The sequence below is a fragment of the Diaphorina citri genome, unplaced genomic scaffold (assembly GCF_000475195.1).
Source record: "Diaphorina citri unplaced genomic scaffold, Diaci psyllid genome assembly version 1.1 scaffold541, whole genome shotgun sequence".
NCBI classification, from domain to species: domain Eukaryota; kingdom Metazoa; phylum Arthropoda; class Insecta; order Hemiptera; family Psyllidae; genus Diaphorina; species Diaphorina citri.
The window spans coordinates 106750-126289 of NW_007377975.1; the positions used below are offsets into that span (position 1 = coordinate 106750).

Consider the following 19540-nt stretch of genomic DNA (forward strand, 5'->3'; position numbering starts at 1 on the left):
TGCCAGGAGTTTAAACTTAGTTCTTGGTTCAAGCAATCTAATTGGTTGATTTCGAACTCTTTAGCCAATCAAATTGCTCCCAGAGTTAAACTGAAATGTGGTCCCGAACGGCCGGGACCACAACCAGTGTTTAAACTTATTTCAAGTTTAACTCCTGGATGAAGCAATCTGGTTGGTTGATTTCAAACTTTTTATCCAATCAAATTGCTTCAAGAGTTAAACGTGAAGTTTATGGTCCCAGCCTTTAATCCTCGGTATGTTCCGTGTTTCCGTCACTGATTATTCCTCGCGATACCCAATGTAAAAGCAGTGGTCGCGTAAAGAGTACCACAAGAGTACCATCTCTATATTCTGCAATGATTACCATCTAAATCCATCTCAAGTCATTATCTCTGGCACAAGTTATTGAACTTTAGTCGACATGATTATAGACTGAAGTGCTATTGAGTATTGTACAAGTGACATGTCTTATTCTAGTAGTCTTTCGTAGCCCATCAAGTACTTGATGTACGTATTGTTGTTATAACATATAACATAAGACTTGTGTTGGTTTATTTTATTATTCTAGGTTCTAGACTGTTTTTCCCATGACATTACATTTAAATTTGTATCTTTTCTGACGAAATTCTTGTGTGCGGAGTGACATTAGGTTCTATTACACCCCCTGTTTGTCCCATACTTCGATATGGAGAAAATCCTATTTTCGGGTATCGAACAGGAAACCCTAGAACACTATCCTGGAGTTTAGGCCAGATGTTTTTTCTTGAATCCGTAAACCATTTTAGAGTATCTACAAAACCTGAAACTCCGTATTCCCAAGACAAGGGAAACTGGCATCTCCACCAATAATAGTGGAGATGTCTATAGCACCGCGTTGATATCAAGCATGGATAAATAAGGAAATTACGTGTAAAGTAAATCTTGAAATTTGTATAATCAGGTTAGGTAAGTTGTAGGTTGGTAAATCCAGAAATTCACTGGTAAACCTCAGGTTCTATCGCGGACTTTCACGGTAACCAACCATCGCGTCACATACAACACAATCACCCTGTAGAATGATATTGCGAACACTTCAACATTAATACACACATCATTAAAAAAATCAAGAATGAAATCAGGAGAAATCACACTAATAGGACACATGAAATACCTACAGGAATTATAGGACATCCACTAGGTACTCCAAAATAATTGTCCGTAGGAATATATTAAACTCACACATGAAATACCTACAGGAATTATAGGACATCCACTAGGTACTCCAAAATAATTGTCCGTAGGAATATATTAAACTCGCTAACAAACATGAGCTTAGCTTAGGCTTAGACGTCATTTTTGGACTATACACGACAATGGCAAACTTCAAACTGTCAACAGCTGAAAAACGTTGAGTCATTCTTGTTACAAAATATCACACCAACACCCAGTATAAAAGAAGATATTCACAAATTTCTGTGTGGCATGTTTGGAAGACATAATTATGTACGTCTTGTGCAATACCGATCCTTTTTTTCCATGCTACATTTTTCGTTCTTAATTTCTTTATCTTTGCAATCATTTCATTGAGTGCCCCATTAGAACCAAAATGGTACCTAATGGGGAGAACGGAACAAAGCAGGGCCGGCGACAAAATTTTTGCCCGTCAAAATTTTAATAAATCCTAAGCCTTCCTGGTTCACACCCTGCAATTCTGTCAGACAGTAGGAACGTGTGTGGCGGAAAAAGATTGAGAAATAGATCTCTCAGACGGTCTGACAGACCATAGGTCTCTACATTTTTCCGCCACTCACTCTCAGACTGTCTGACAATTTCTCAATGAATTGGTGGATGTGCAAAAACTCTCAGTCTGAGCATGAGTGCTGAGCATAAGATGGTATGTGATACCGCGGTCAGCGTAATAAGCAAAGTATGTTGTGGGCACTTCATCCCATCTTATATGATGTAAGGATCGGCATGAGACTGTAGTTTTAAAAGCCCAGGGAACGTCAAAATCACTGAAAACGCTCCTGCATTTCTCTAATTGAGCTCTTCATTAGAACATGCATTCGGTAATACACCGAAAATTGCAATGTGTACTCGGAGTTTTTCAAATAATTAGCCATACATTGACTGCAATTTGGTTTATTTTGGAGACAATGTTACTGCATGGAGGTAATTGTGCCGCTTTGGATCTCATGTGGGTATTGTTCATGTTGGTACGGCACCAAACAATGTCGCTGTCCATTATCCTAGTCATGAATACGTGAGACTGTGGTTGTTGATCTGGTTTGACCTGAGACTGTTTAAAATGAGCTGGACATGACAAAATGTAGAGACAGGAAAAAATGTCCAAATTATATTCGTACATACCTACATAGGTACCTAATAGGTATATGTACGTACATACATACATACATACATAGGTAATGTATGACGAGTACGTTTCTACCAGATTTTGTTGTACATAATTCCGTGTATTTACAATATTCTTGTTTCTTCCTGATAAGGCTTTCCTAATGTTTCCTTTATAATATTACTTTTATTCCATGGAGTACTATAGAAACAGATTTTACTCTCCCATTGATAAATTTATTTACCAAAACAAACATAAGAGCTTCGATGATAAATCATAAAGCAATAAAAGTTTACATAGTAAGAACACAAATTTCCAATGCAGAAGCAAGCTGCATGTTTGTACTTCTACATCGCCTTCCTTCATTGACCTGTGCTGTATTACAATACAATATTGGACACAATCGTCATATAAATAACTTGCTGATCATAATACCAGGTGATAAATTGAAAGTTAATGGTCACGTTCAAGGCCATTGAATGACCTTGCCAAGTTCAAATCCCGCGGCATGAGGGGAATTCAGTGAAAGATGAAGCGATGCACCACGTGAGATTAAATACCGTCGTGTTAACCGCATTCAAGCCCTCAGGTGGAATATTAATTGGATGTTTTCCTGGTTTGGTTTTGAAGAGCTGTTAATGACCTTAACTAATTAAAATGTGATTCGTAATTATTATGTAAGCGCACAATTTTTTATAAGCCATCGCATAGTCATCCAAGAAACACAATTGTAGGTTGTAGCAAGGTTGAAGTCAGTCAGCCCAGTAAAGGTGTGTCCACACATAGTCGACCGGTTGTCGATCGATGCCGGCTGAACCGTCCACACTGCCTCGATAACATACGAGTAGATTCAGCTCGTCGCGTCGCGTCGATCGATATTGATCGACGTGCTGAATCTATGTTATCAAGGTAACCTGACAGTAAAGTTGAGAAAAATTTACCGTCCATATGCAACAGGTTACTTTCTCAAATCGCATTTGTCATTCAAATCGTCAAGTGGACTTTGGACCCTGTTTGATGTCTCTAGTACACATACCCAAATCTGTTGTTTTCTCTGGTTCAAGATTCACGAATCATGGTTCAGAGGAGATTCTCAATTGAGATGACTTCTTTCTTGATATGATAATTTGATACCGCGGTCCACATTTTTCTTCTATCGGCACGACGATAATTAGGTCCACTTGAGTGAGTTCTTGCGGAGTAACTTGGTGTTGCTTTTGATGTTCTATTCTTCAGTTTGGTATTCTCCCAAACGATACTCGGATATTTTTCTAAAAATGTGTGTCCCTGTGTCTGTGAACTTACATACTTTCCGTGTCCGTGAACTAGGAATGACACCTATCTCATGGTGTTGAAACGATTGTGGGTTTAATACCCCCATGGACGTCCAGAAACAATATCTGGGTTCCTTCCATGTGTGTCTAGATAGGTAGATATTTTGGGCAGAATTCAGAGAGGTGGGCAAATATTCAGTGAGACACTTAACGGGTAACTCTGGGGTAGCTTGGTTTAGATTATACCATCTTCCACCTAATGAACCGTTGGCAAATTCTAATGAATCGGAAAGGAAACTTCCAATATCTTTCGATCTGTGTTCACAATGAGAATAATAACCCTCTCAGTGATTTCCGATAAATGGGACTAGCACATTATTATTCTGCATTATGAGATTTGAACGAAATTAATAATCCTGCCAACTGAGGACCTGTATAACAAATGATTCCTTCATATCATTACTCCGCCCATTGTACAGGGACAGAATAAGTTGTGTTGCAGTTTCCCTGGGCACTGCAGTCAATAAGCAGCCTGGGTGGTTTGAGATGAAAGTAATTTGTTTCAGTGATGATAAAAACCAGACAAATAACCATTTTGAGGATATCCAAAAAAGGGGTTCTTCCTCGTTTTGTTACTTCCTGCTCTTCATATTGTTCCTTCACACCGACTGATTCTGGAGAATTCCTTTTTCGTTCGGACCTGAAAAATTCGAACACACTCCAGGAACAAGAGAAAGAGAACATTTTTCAAGATGATTTGATTAGATTAGAACCTTTGGATTAATAAAAATGACTCTGCATTCAATTCTAATAAGGAATTATAATATCTGCAAGCAAAACAATGAATAATTATCGTTCCTTCAAAACCGCACTCATAACCTCTGCAAAACTGCAGAAATTGTTCTACAGGATGACCCAAAAGGAAAATGGTTTACCAGACCAGAACCATATTATCAATTAGGAAGTTCAACACACTTATTACTGGTGAAAATTACGTATTTTCCTATGGTGATTTTAGCAAAAGAATAGTGGTCTTCTATGTACAATTGTACATGTACATTGTACAAACATATTTTCCAAGTTAATTTTTCCAGAAGCAAGCCACCCTACCCCCACTTCTGAATCTCAGCATTTTCAATCTTGACACCCTGTATGAAATTATTACAATTAGCAGTTAGATTCTTTATAATACGAATTTTTATGCTGCATTCGGGTCTGATGTATTCATGTTAGGTACCTGCGATGTAGGTATTGTAGGTACATGTGTGTGAACCCAGCTAACACTGCTGTGGGTATTTCTTATTTAAATGTTAATTTTGTAGGTCAAAAAATAGACGAATGTTTTTTAATTGAGTTTTCAACGTGTTTATACCTATCTTGGAGCTAAGAGAAGAAGAACAAGTAAGGTAGGTACGTATTTCAGGTTGAAATATTATGCATAATGCAAGATAACATACATCTTGGGTACTTCTGAACTAGAAGTAATCAAGATTTGTAAACCAAGTACGGATATGAATGTACAGATATGTGCCTTCTGTTTACGAGGCGAATAATGCTAAGGTGCATAAGTTGGAGTTGAACACATATCTTACTTAGGAATGGTGAGAAAATTACCTACTTATGAAATCAACGTTGAAAAATTTCGGCTCGAACGACCTACTGTCCGCAGTGATAAAGCGCCTAAAAAAGGGAGGAGGGACTTGAAAATTTGAATTTCATGCTCCCCAATGTTCTGTCATCGGTAGGTAGGTAGGTACTCGATTATTAGATGAAAAGTCAACACTACTAGTGATGCCAAGACAAGAGTTTGAATATTTGTCAAATAGATTTATCGCCAGTGTTCCTGGTTCTGGTTGTTCAATTGTTCGATTCTAGTATAATAGGTAAGGTATCTGTGGTATCAGATTTTTTTCACAAGAGAAAAACTGATGCCAAAAGAACCATTGAGGCACCTTGTGTTTCTTACATAAGTTAAAACGGATGCTCATAAAGTAGTCATATCCGGAGAATACCATTACAACAATGACTTTATAGATATGCTAATTACCGCTGCTACTTTGAATAATCATGGACGTACACCCAACAGTCCTCTGCACCAGAGATCATGCAATGCTGCAGTTAGCATTGTAGAAAACATTCGCATTGAGCTATGAACATCAGGACCATCCGATATAATTAGCACAGACCCGTACATAGGGACAAAACAGAGATAACCAGATAACATAAGGGACAAACGATGTGTTGCGATGTGTTTTCCAATAATGAAAACTTATTTATTGAACAAAATGTCTTGAAGAAGGAATCAATCTAAGTTTAAACCAAGGTAGTCCAGTGCCCTATTTCTTTCGCCATGACACTCTGTCTTCGGCACTTTGCAGTTTTCAAAGTTAATTTTACCATTTTGGAAGAAAAGACGCCCAGGATTTCTTTACAACCTGGAAATGTAAAGAGCTCCAGAGTCTCCATGAATAACCCCTTTGAAAGAGGAACCCCTCAGGTCCGAAGCTAAGAACGGACCTGTTTCTAGTTCATGTCAAAATCGAGTAAACTCCTCTCGTGCTGAAACCGATTTGTTTCTTTCATTCTTATCATAGAAGCTACATCTCTTGGAATCAGGGGTCAACACCATTGGGCACTTGGATTTCATTAGAGGGATTTGAAATATGAAGAGGTGATTCAATGATAATGTTTTTCCTCGATGCGCCACCAAGCAGGCGAGATATTTTCCTTGATGGATAGCCAGCGAAGATAGGACATTGATGTTTCCCATAGGTCACTGAAATTAAGCAGCTTTGAGGAATCAGGGGTCAACACCATTGGGCACTTGGATTTCATTAGAGGGATTTGAAATATGAAGAGGAGATTCAATGATAATGTTTTTCCTCGATGCGCCATCAACCATCAAGCAGGCGAGATATTTTCCTTGATGGATAGCCAGCGAAGATAGGACATTGATGTTTCCCATAGGTCACTGAAATTAAGCAGCTTTGCGTTCGGATTGGCATCCGGATGGCTGACCATTTGGCAATCGCGTACTGCTGGCTTTTTCCAGCCTCCACTCAGGCTGGGTGAGGTTCAGGAGATGGGTAGCTAGTCGCCGCGCCGGATGGAGAGTAAAAACCCTAGTCGGAAATTTTCAGACTTCAAGATAACTTGCCAAACTTACAACATGCATCGTTAAAACCCAGTGTAATTGAAAATACCTTCATTCATCAAGAGCAGAATTCAAGTTTATTAGAACAAGAGATAGATGGACCTGAGAGCTATATGTCTAGATGAGTTTCAATAAGGGAAAGAATGAAAGATGGATGGAAGGCAACAATGCCGATGGTCAATAATTTGATGATACCCCCCTCAGTGTGACAAACTCATTACTGATCTGACAACACTGAACTTGACACAATAATGACGGTCATTGTAATTGGACTTGGAGGAACCATTGTCAGTGATGTTGGTCGCTTCTAATGTCTACCAGGAATATTGCTCGTTGAAATAAAAAGTAGACCTACATTAATTAGTTGATACTTTGATGCGGTCTCAAAATATTATTTCGTCAAAAGGGCTTCTGGGAGTTACGGTTATGTCAAAAGTTTGTCAATAGGACGACAAAGTTATGTCAAAAGGGCAGAAGGGTTTTAAAAAATAAATGGAAATATAGACCAAAAGAGGTATATAACTATTTTTCTGGTTGTATTTTCTGTTCTTAGTAGCTAGGAACTTTTTCTTCTTCTCACAATCTCACACCTTCCAGATAGGTATTAGGTGTACTGTTCAAAGCTTCTGAGATGTTACAGTATAAAATTATCTTCTGTTACACCTAAAGAGGTTCAATTACAACTATTATATTATCTATTTTATGTACTTCGCTGTTACAAAGCATTTCTACTACTGGTAGGTATCTACATTTGGAGCAAAACACACCAGATTGCCGAATACTGCCAGGGAAATGGACAGCAATATCTGACATGTAAAAAAAATATAGAATCTACAGGTAAATAGGAAATAGAAGACATTACCTTCATAAGTGCATTATAGAAACGTTATTACAAGGAAAATAACTCGTTGGAAATGATTGTAAATCACCAGAGAAAAATATTATTGACAGAAAGAACGGGTGTTCGGGAAATGTGGATACCTGGATTTGCAAAGACTCTGAGGAAAGCGATATATAACATTTCTACTGGTGGAAACCTGGAAAAATAGTAGATATTTAGAAAGCTTAAATTTCCTAGCCCGTTTGACTTAACAGGTACCTAAGTCAAAGCACCAATATTCTTGAGCAAAGTCGTCTTCCAAGAAAAATTATTTTAACATGTCCCAGAATTAGCAGCGATCTCCTCAGTACCACTATGGCAGTATGGCTCTCTGTGGCAGTACCTATCATCTCTGTAGCAGTAAATTTCATTTCTGTATTATCTGTGGCCGTATGGCTCTCGGTAGCATTGAGAGCTCCAGTGCTTTCAATCAGCGTGTATACCACACAGGAAAAAAATCTAACGTAACAAAATTGACATTGTCTTGGCAATTGGAGAGAATCTGTCAGAATAGGTCCGGGCTTGATTGCTCTATTATCGTAGCTGTTGTTAGGATATATAGGATATAGGAGGCACACCATCAATGTACAGATACTCATCAGGTCTCCGCACCGGCACATTGGGTGCAATATTGTTCCTTACGTGACGGTCCAAACCGTGTCAAGACATCTGTCAGGAGAATGTGGCCATAAGTGGCTTATATCTATATAGGATACCTCCGTCCTAACAACGTCCTGAGTCCTGACATTAGCCATACCTATTGAAGGCGCAGCTAACATCCTGACATGGCTTCGGTTCCCCTGAATTTCAATTCTTTCGACGCAACACGACGTCGGGGCTCCATTGACAAGTTGTTTGACTAATTCCGCGGATAAGACCGCTTGTGTCAAGATGCTTTTATTTCTGACATTTCGTATGTAACTGCTAGTAACGCATGGGAATTGTTGCTGAATTGCTAGCTAAATGTTGTTGAAGGCGCAGCTAACATCCTGACATGGCTTCGGTTCCCCTGAATTTCAATTCTTTCGACGCAACACGACGTCGGGGTTCCATTGACAAGTTGTTTGACTTATTCCGCGGATAAGACCGGTTGTGTCAAGATGCTTTTATTTCTGACATTTCGTATGTAACTGCTAGTAACGCATGGGAATTGTTGCTGAATTGCTAGCTAAATGTTGATAGATACGTACAATACGTACAATGTTCGTAAGAAAGTATCTCAAGCTAATCTTACAATGACATGTGATGGCATTTTCTTACACTCATGAGATTAGATGATGTCTGTTTTTGGATTGACGGAACTTGTTTCATCTTCAGACAATGAAGATACATCAGTTTTGTATTCGATAGTACAATGACACAATCCTACTGATATTCCTAGATACGAGAGTCTATTAGAGGAATGGGTTTTGCTATCTTGCCTTCTCTTTTGTCGGACAGTTCCCTTTCTAAAGAAACAGCCTCTACGATGCTCCATCTAATGATGACTGCTTTTATTGTTTTTCAAGGAGATCTGTTCCAAGTTCAAAACAAGAAAGTAGATCTGAATGAAGACATTATTTATTACCAGTGAACATCGCTGGATCCTGAGACAGTAGACGTTGTTAAGAACTTCTAAAGCTGATTGATAAAACTGGTTCTTTAATTTTTTTAAAAAAATATTAATCATCAGTCCAGAAACATCCTTAATCGTTTTCTATTTCAATAGCATCATCAAACATGTAAAAAATGAGAAGAAGAAAAATGAAAGTGAACGAAATTAATAACCAAATGATCATTTTTGCCTGATTAAAAGTCTAAAGATCACATTGAATTAATATGAATGTCAATTTTAGAAGCCGCGCTTGTCTTCTTCTTATTCGTCTACCCATGGGGATGTATACGGATCTCGGTTTTCAACATTCGACCAAAAAGCAATACCTACACAAATCTCTAAAAAGCTGAAATTTTCAATAAATTTGATATTGGTGCGTGTACAAAATTATGTACTCGTGCCTTGGTTTGTTGTAATTTTCATCCAAATTTGTCTTCGATATCAATCTGTATATTCTGTCTTCTGATTGGTTGAAATTCTCCCTGTTTCAGAGGCATGGTGAGGTGTTCCGATACAAACATTCAGGAAGCAGTGGCTCTTCATCCTGGATACTATGGGGCCCCAACAGCTCTAAGAAATCTCAAAAGTCCAAACCTAGTCAAAAATGCTGTAGCGTACTGCTGGCTTCTGTCATATTCTTAGTTTTATTGTTAGTTATTACGATTGCGGCGCTCGCTATTTACATGGGAGGTAAGTGATAGAATCCATTTACTTTCTAAATATTTTTATTTTATTAATTTTATTTAATATAATTTTACTGTCGGCTAAGACTAAAAAGTCCCAATATAGGTACCAACAGTAAATAAATAAATTCATTATTTTACCCATGCATGATATTGTTTACTGATGCTCAAATGACGGGACCTTCATGAAACACACGTCAACAGACTGTTTCACAACTCTTATAGCTTGAAAAAGAGAAAAAACTTCACCCAAAGGATACCTTGGCTTAGCATGGAGATAAAAAATATCGGCTTCCTTAAGAAACGCCTCCACCTTACTAAAATCAATCCAAAGATCACAAGTCTCAATCTAGGATTCTGTAATTGTGATTTCTGAGCTGAATAAAATGAACAACAATCACTCCCCTCAATCATTGACCGACATTAAGCTCAGAATGTAAACTTAGTTTGGTTCTCTTTACATATTGGTTTAATGTTACTTTATTGTTCACTAAGCTCGTAATTTGAAATTAGCTGACTTTTTACATAACTGAAACTAGTAAGTGGGCGTTTTTATGCAATTTTGAACTGCATTCAAAACCTACGACATTTCGCCCTCATACATATACGAAAAGTAGACAGACTACTCAGCACAGTGTACCCCCAGAAATTGTTGTGACTACTGAAGCTCGCAAAGCTACTCCAAGTTCTGTACATGGAAGTAGTCCAAAACAAAAACCAAATAGGAATGAGGTTCAAAAGCAAATTCTGATATTAAAAGAAAAACCAGCTGTTATGAATCAGAATTTAGTACCCAATCGCAGAAAAGACGAAATCAGCACTACAAATAAAAATAGTCAATTAATTCATGGCCCAAGTGTTAGTATCCAGAGACATACGGATGATTATGATTCTGAATTGAAAAGCATTTCATCGTTTTTAAAGTCAGAATTTCCCGTTTTACAAAAAATTGGTAACTTGGACGAAGTTCTGAAAGCTTACAAAGCCAACAGAACAATGAGTAGCATTCAGAAGAAAAACGATTTTGTTTCAAGTGAAACAGCATTCAACGGGGACTTGGCGATAATGGAATCAAGCAATGAATATCAATATGCGCATACAATACGGATAACAATCACTCCCCTCAATCATTGACCGACATTAAGCTCAGTATGTAAACTTAGTTTGGTTCTCTTTACATATTGGTTTAATGTTACTTTATTTTTATTGTTCACTAAGCTCGTAATTTGAAATTAGCTGACTTTTTACATAACTGAAACTAGTAAGTGGGCGTTTTTATGCAATTTTGAAATGTTCCTGGTTCTGGTTGTTCAATTGTTCAATTCTAGTATAATAGGTAAGGTATCTGTGGTATCAGATTTTTTTCACAAGAGAAAAACTGATGCCAAAGGAACCAGTGAGGCACCTTGTGGATATCTCAGTGTTTCTTACATAAGTTAAAACGGATGCTCATAAAGTAGTCATATCCGGGGAATACCATTACAACAATGACTTTATAGATATGCTAATTACCGCTGCTACTTTGAATAATCATGGACGTACACCCAACAGTCCTCTGCTATCACGCTCTCTCCCTCTCCCTCTCTCTCTCTCTCTCTTTCTGCCCTTAGATCTTGTTTAAAAGTTGGTGATTTTGGCACATCCACCAAATAATGAATCGGAATCATCTTATTTTATACTGTCCGTTATGACTAAAAAGTTCCATTATGCCAACACTTAATTTTGAGATCATTGGTCATTCATCGATGTCATTATAACCTCTACTTCTGAAAATGACAATGACCCAAGACCTCATTGTCTGCGTATTACAGAAAGGGTCCCCGCTCAGAGTTACTGTTACATCGGCCACTTCTTTCCTTCATCTTCATAAATAATGAGACATCCAATTATCAGTGCTGATTACTTCTTCCACAGCAATATTCTTTAATCTGTTTGCTTTATTTTCATCTTCAATTTTGTCTTTCACACAGAAGTATCACTAGATTAGGCAGCAATTTGATCCTGATAGGTTTCAGCACCGCAATTATCTCTAATCTTAATCCTGTAGTGTTTTTGTTATTACTGATAGGCAGAGCTCTAGTGTTTTTAGTGCAATTATTTCGATTAAGGATGAGTAAATTCATACACGTTTTAGCCGACAATGTGCGGTTGAACCAGTTATTGTGTTTGGTTTATATTTATTGTGTTGTTTCTAAATCTCAAGTCAAGCATATCACATTATTGAAGAACAATATCCTCTATTGTATTCAAACGAAACATGACTTCAGCCTCATCAATCTTAGCCAACACAGTCTTGAGTTGATGGTCAATTGGTTGATGGAAAATAGGTAACTAATAAATGGCGTTTTTCTGGAAGAGCTTGAAGATTCTTGAAGATAATTAAGGGGGTGATCACTTTAGGACTCTTGAAGGAGAATTAAAGTTGAAAAAAGATAAAATTTGGGTGTTCGAGGCTCATTTTCGAAAATGTAGTAGTTCTTACACTTTTCTTATTGATTGTTCTTGATGCTATCTTATTTGACCAGTACCAGTTCCTAATATTCTGCACCTAAGGCACCTATAAATCTATGTAGGTAATTAAATAAATACATAAAATTAGATGAGTGTTGTTTCTAAATCTCAAGTCAAGCATATCACATTATTGAAGAACAATATCCTCTATTGTATTCAAACGAAACATGACTTCAGTCTCATCAATCTTAGCCAACACAGTCTTGAGTTGATGGTCAATTGGTTGATGGAGAATAGGTAACTAATAAATGGCGTTTTTCTGGAAGAGCTTGAAGATTCTTGAAGATAATTAAGGATGTGATTCTTGAAGGAGTATTAAAGTTGAAAAAAGATAAAATTTGGGTGTTCGAGGCTCATTTTCGAAACTGTAGTAGTTCTTACACTTTTCTTATTGATTGTTCTTGATGCTATCTCATTTGACCAGTACCAGTTCCTAATATTCTGCACCTAAGGCACCTATAAATCTATGTAGGTAATTAAATAAATACATAAAATTAGATGAACGTAATATTAATGATTTCATTTTGTTCTGATTCCAGCCCTAAGGATAGACTCCCAGCACTGTAAGTACTACTCATTATCTTTCCATCCTTCCCCAGTGAAAATGATAAGGAGCAGTAGCCGCTCTAATGTTAAAACTGGCTACTTCGTGGAATAGCCAAATAAATTACTTCTTCTACAAAAACGATTCACAAAGAAAGATAAAGATTTAAAAAGATGAAGATTAAAGATAATGTTGAACCAAGAAAAGGAAATAATACCACTGCAAAACATCCAGTAGTTAAAAAACAGTTAGCGCGCTCCTCTCCTAGATTAACATGGGTAATAAATGTAATACTGACATTAACACGGATAAAGATTTAAAAAGATAAAGATTAAAGATAATGTTGAACCAAGAAAAGGAAATAATACGACTGCAAAACATCCAGTAGTTAAAAAACAGTTAGCGCGCTCCTCTCCTAGATTAACATGGGTAATAAATGTAATACTGACATTAACACATACAATAGCATGTGTGGATAATGGCATAGTAAAATAGAAGATCTCATGCTACATGCATATTGCATTGTCAGATAAGTAGGTAGGTACTTCTGTTTTACACTAATTCAACATAATATCTGTGTTTAGCTAGTTAGGCATTCGCAGTAGATGTCCGTGTTACTTGATTCCTCTGTATATGTTTAATTAGTGAATGTGTTGGGCTACTTTTTGCCAATTAAGCTAGTTAGGCAGCTAGTGTTAGGCATTCGCAGTAGATGTCCGTGTTACTTGATTCCTCTGTATATGTTTAATTAGTGAATGTGTTGGGCTACTTTTTGCCAATTTTGGCATATGAAGACGGCACTTTATAACTGAACTAATCAACCTGAATTTATCTAAAATTGATTCCTTTATTTTCAGTGGAACTCATATTTGATTCGAGCTTTCGAGTGACAGCTGGCGATAGCTACAATCCTAGTTTAGAAAATTCCACCAGCAATTTGTACAAAGAAAAATCTAAGAGGTACAAATCAATGGTAAGTTCAGTGTTGAGGAATTCATTGAATTGGTTATTGGACTCTCAAAAATGACAAAATCGATACAATATCTCATAGGAAAAGGGACTCATGTACATACAATGTACAATAGTTTCAGAGAAGATGATATTGTACTTGTGAAAAGATTGAAAACCTAGATTTTACCAAAACTAAACGGAGATCAAGAGAGGAAAATGGAGATTTCATTCAACTCTAGTTTAAGATATCAACTACCTATCTGTTTATTTTAACATGCTTTGTTTCAGATTGAAAAGTTGTACAATGCTAGTGTGTTAAGTCCAGCCATCAAATATTGTGGTGTCATAGGATTCAAAAATGGAAGTCTCATTGTCTTCTACAGAATTATTCTGGACCGGCGGAAAATTCCGAGGTAATATTCTGTAGAAATTTGAAACCAATTCCAGTAAACCAATAAATACAAATATCTAGATATGGTCTGACTAATTTTTTACTCCTCTGAATTTACTACTCCATTTAAAAGCTGATTGATTATTTTTATTATTGTTTTCTAATTTCAGGTCAATAGGCAATGTTGAAGAAGTCGTGAAGAACATTTTAGTCGACGAAATAACTTCGCGCAAAGCTGTAGCGTTCAAAAACATCAAAGTCGATGAAAATGACATTCATATCAAAAGTAAGTTTATCAAAAGTACCTACGTTTCAACATTTCTTATGTGGAGTTTTCGCGATCTTACTCTTATTTCTACTATTAAGCTGTTTATTATACCCACATGATTGATTTTCATATTACCTAGTAGGTATAGTTCTTTCACTAAATTTGGTCTTTCTCTCTGTTTGTCAACAGGATATTTTGGAGTGTCTTTGGCATCCTTAACAAACAAAGAAGACAACGTCTCTTCTGAAGTTCAAAGTGAAGATTTCACTTCTAGTTCAAATTTAGATGATACCAACCGTATTGTCACATTGCAATCTCATAGTTCCTCTCCAGATACACCGCGCCCAAGTAGTCCTAATAGTAAAAGAAAATACTCAACAAGTCATATACAACGAAAAGTAACACCAAATTCGGACCCCTCTTCGCTAGAAACAGAAACAACACTTCTTGATATGCACACCAGTACCGTCCCTCCGAATAAAGCTGTTTTCGGATCCTTCACAATTTTAGACAAACCTCATTTTGGAGACGTCTTCACTTCAGTTGCGACTTCAAAACCACCTTTAGAAAATATTAATGAGAAAATTCGCATCACTCCATCAACAAATCAACCAAGAAAAAGAACATCTCCAATTGCTAATAAACATGCCGGCCTAATAGAAACTGCAAATGACGAGCCTGTGTTTCGTGAAACAGATTTAGATGACAAGATGCTCAGACACTCACCTCTAGAATCATTTGCTCACAACAGTTTACTTGATATGTATAAACCTATGATGGAAGAAGACGAAGAGATCAAAACAAAATCTCAACCAATTTCAAAACCAGAAGCTGCAATGCCCAAAGAAGAAATATCCGGAGTTGGTGAAGCTCAAGTTATAGTTTTACCTGCGGCTTCCAGCAGTCATGAATTACTTTTATCTCCTCACGGTACACTGCATTCAAAACCTACGACATTTCGCCCTCATACATATACGAAAAGTAGACAGACTACTCAGCACAGTGTACCCCCAGAAATTGTTGTGACTACTGAAGCTCGCAAAGCTACTCCAAGTTCTGTACATGGAAGTAGTCCAAAACAAAAACCAAATAGGAATGAGGTTCAAAAGCAAATTCTGATATTAAAAGAAAAACCAGCTGTTATGAATCAGAATTTAGTACCCAATCGCAGAAAAGACGAAATCAGCACTACAAATAAAAATAGTCAATTAATTCATGGCCCAAGTGTTAGTATCCAGAGACATACGGATGATTATGATTCTGAATTGAAAAGCATTTCATCGTTTTTAAAGTCAGAATTTCCCGTTTTACAAAAAATTGGTAACTTGGACGAAGTTCTGAAAGCTTACAAAGCCAACAGAACAATGAGTAGCATTCAGAAGAAAAATGATTTTGTTTCAAGTGAAACAGCATTCAACGGGGACTTGGCGATAATGGAATCAAGCAATGAATATCAATATGCGCATACAATACGGACTCCAGGAAATCGTCATTCTCCAGTTGTGACACTACTACCAGTCAGATCCAATGTGGGTCCTGGCAAACCTCTTCGACCAAGACCTTATTTAGGTACAAGAAACAATATTGGTACTACCACTATAACTACAATTCCTACTCCTACTTTAGAAGATGACCCCCATAATATTGACTCAGATTACGTAGATCAACATTCAAGTACACACAATACATCCTCTAAAACTTCACCAGAAAAACAAATTCCACACTCAAACTCAGAAATGTACGTTCATTCTAAAGGTCTTAGTTCAAATAGTGATTCTTCAAAGAGTCCTAATTTAGGTTTTTTGGAATTTGCTAATCATTTTAATCATGACTCTGTCAAAACAAAATCATCACTAGATAGGGGTGCTTCTATGAATATTTTCAAAGGACACAATTTAGATTATGGTGCACTGAATACGAAAGATTTTTACCTTCCTCCTCCTCCAAACATTTCTGACCATATAATAAATGATTTTAGTGATAGTTTGTTAGACAAAATATCAGTAGGTGACTCTCCATCGCTCAGTGAAGAAGCTCCACCCTTAGATAACGGGGATGATAATTTCTCAACAACTGAGGAATCTCGGAAAGTAATTCTAAATACAGAAGTTGTCACATCAACAAGTGTGAAAGTATCTTATGGTGGTAACTCTCTCTCTCCCTCTCTTTCTCTCTCTCTGCCCTTAGATCTTGTTTCAAAGTTGGTGATTTTGGCACATCCACCAAATAATGAATCGGAATCATCTTATTTTATACTGTCCGTTATGACTAAAAAGTTCCATTATGCCAACACTTTATTTTGAGATCATTGGTCATTTCATCGATGTCATTATAACCTCTACTTCTAAAAATGACAATGACCCAAGACCTCATTGTCTGCGTATTACAGAAAGGGTCCCCGCTCAGAGTTACTGTTACATCGGCCACTTCTTTCCCTCTTATGGTGAAGGTACAGCAAGTTACACTGAAACAACTACCAAAAGTAACGCACTGAGAAGACCAAAGAGAAGAGAAAATTTTCGGAGACCTAAAATTTCAAATTTTTGGCAAACCAATTCCCCTGAACTTGATCTTTCAGGAAGCTTGGATTTAAATGGAACTCAGAAAAATGAACGGACTGGAAAAATGGCGCAGGACTTTTTGCTTCATTCTAATATTCATAAAATGAAATTTGACCGTGGTAAAAAAGATCAAGCTGTAAATAGTGGATCCAGTGATAGGATGGATCATGGTAGGGCACCCTTTGTGGTCTATGCCACCAGCTTAGAAAACAATGAGAATCTTTTTTCCTATGGCTCTGAGGAACACAAAGATTTACTCAATAAAAGAGATGGAGATACAAAAGAGTCTGGAGTAAAGTTAGAAAATAATACCAGTGAGGCAGACAGTATTGAAAAGAAAGTTATACTTGTGATGTCAAGTAATGGTTCTAACATGTTAAATTTCAATGAAAATAGGACATCCGACGATGATGATAACAAAAATAAAGCAATGGCTCAAAATTTACTTACTCAAATGCTTGAAAAATATAATCGAGTGATTACAAATGATTCCTCAGTGTCCTCATTGAAATATCTGATCGACCAGATATCACACCAACATCTGAAACATACTCATCAACATAATCCAGACACAAACATTTCAACTAAAGCTATACCATCGAGTTTCAATTTCAATCAAGTCAATGGGATTCCAATTTTAACGAAGGTTTACACCAAAGTTTCGAAAACTAATTCGACAAGTAAAGAACGAAATCAGACTGAATTCCATTTGAGTGTGAACCGTTCAGGTATGAAAGATAGATATTAATTATCACGGAATGAACTTGTTACGTTCGAATGCAAAGCTTATTGGAGAGTTCAGGATTTATTCTTCAAATTCTTTCACTTTAATTTCATCTAATTCCTTGGAAAATATTTCATTTCATTCTTCTCTTTCTATTTATTAATTCCTTAGTAGGTACCTAATTCTAATCCTTTGTATGAAAAAAGAAGATGGTTTGTGATTTGTTGGTGCAAGCTATTGGGGGCCTTCAGAATGTCTTTCTCTGTCAAGGGAGAAATCAGAGTGAAGAAGATGGGTATGACCACTGCTGTTCTCTGTCTCTTGGACTTCTTGTGAAAGCTATTAAGAGGAACACATCACCACTATTCAGCCACATCAAAACGGTGATCAAATTTCAAGTATATGTTGTGCTTTCATTTCATGCTTTAAGCTTGCGCTTTTTTCTTGTTCCACTGTCTTTTGTTCCATGCACTTTATAACCACTTCAATGGCAATGTCTTCGGGATTCTTAGTTTTCTTTGCTTACTGTCTGCTTTACTGATAAGAGCTTTCTCTAAAGGAAGTGCATAAAATATTAGGGTTTCGTAAGAAATTTTATGCTTCGCAACTCTGTGTTCAGCTATCATTAGAGCTTTCAAATATTTTAATGGGAGGTACCAGAAAATGTCTCATTTTGTAAGTAATTCCTTTTAAAAATGCATGTCACTTACTTTCCTAAGTCATTACTTGTGATGAGTCTACTTGCTTATATGTATTATCTCTTACTGAGAACGTAGGTTTTACACTTTAAATATGAAATAGCATTATCATATATCTGGAGGCACACCTAGGTTATGTATCTATTGACATAGGTACCATCCTTTAATTTAACATGGGATATTTACCATGAATTGTACGAGTAGACTAGATACTCTTAAACCTAATGCACAACCTAATACAAATCCTACTACTTTTATAGTTTGAATCATATCTCTTGTTTTTTTTCGATTGAGAATCATTTCTCTAACGGCTAACCTTTAAATTGTATGAACGCCTCACAATGATTTGTGTATGCAATATGCCTTGCACCAATGATGCCTATTTCTTTTGAGCAGTTTACACTTTACATTTACAGCTTTACACCTCTAACTAAAATTCTAAATCTAAAGTAATCTAAACCTATGTAGGTCTATTGTTAGGTGATATAATTCTGAATGAGTTTATTAGCTAGAAATCTAGAAAAAAAGTTCTGTCCCAGACGGTTAGCCAGATACCAAACATGCTCAACGTTGCTTAACTTTGAGAATAACTTTTCTTTTTTTTTTTCAATTGAGAATTTGAGAATCATTTCTCTACCGGCTAACTTTAAATTGTATGAACGCCTCACAATAATTTGTGTATGCAATATGCCTTGCACCAATGATGCCTATTTCTTTTGGAACACTAGGACCGAATTTCCAATTTCATATTTGGTTCAAAATGTTTGTGTATGTCTGTTTTAAGACAATGACTGACTTTGAAATTACATATGTAATTAGCTTCCTATTTACAGCTTTACACCTCTAACTAAAATTCTAAATCTAAAGTACCTAATCTAAACCTATGTAGGTCTATTGTTAGGTGATATAATTCTGAACACTAGGACTAGGAATTCACTTATCCTAGTAATGTGCAATACTAGGTATTTCCAATTT

The 19540-nt window shown here is 36.6% G+C and overlaps 1 protein-coding gene across 1 annotated transcript in view; it reads left to right on the forward strand.

The window, feature by feature from the left end:
- LOC103509891 overlaps window positions 1-19540 on the forward strand; it is a 36367-nt gene that overhangs the window by 1212 nt on the left and 15615 nt on the right. The window contains exons 2-7 of the mRNA XM_026824094.1: window positions 9726-9924; window positions 12968-12991; window positions 13830-13945; window positions 14212-14336; window positions 14485-14600; window positions 14772-16151. Coding sequence (XP_026679895.1) covers window positions 9726-9924; window positions 12968-12991; window positions 13830-13945; window positions 14212-14336; window positions 14485-14600; window positions 14772-16151 — 1960 coding nt within the window. The remainder of the gene's footprint in view (window positions 1-9725; window positions 9925-12967; window positions 12992-13829; window positions 13946-14211; window positions 14337-14484; window positions 14601-14771; window positions 16152-19540) is intronic.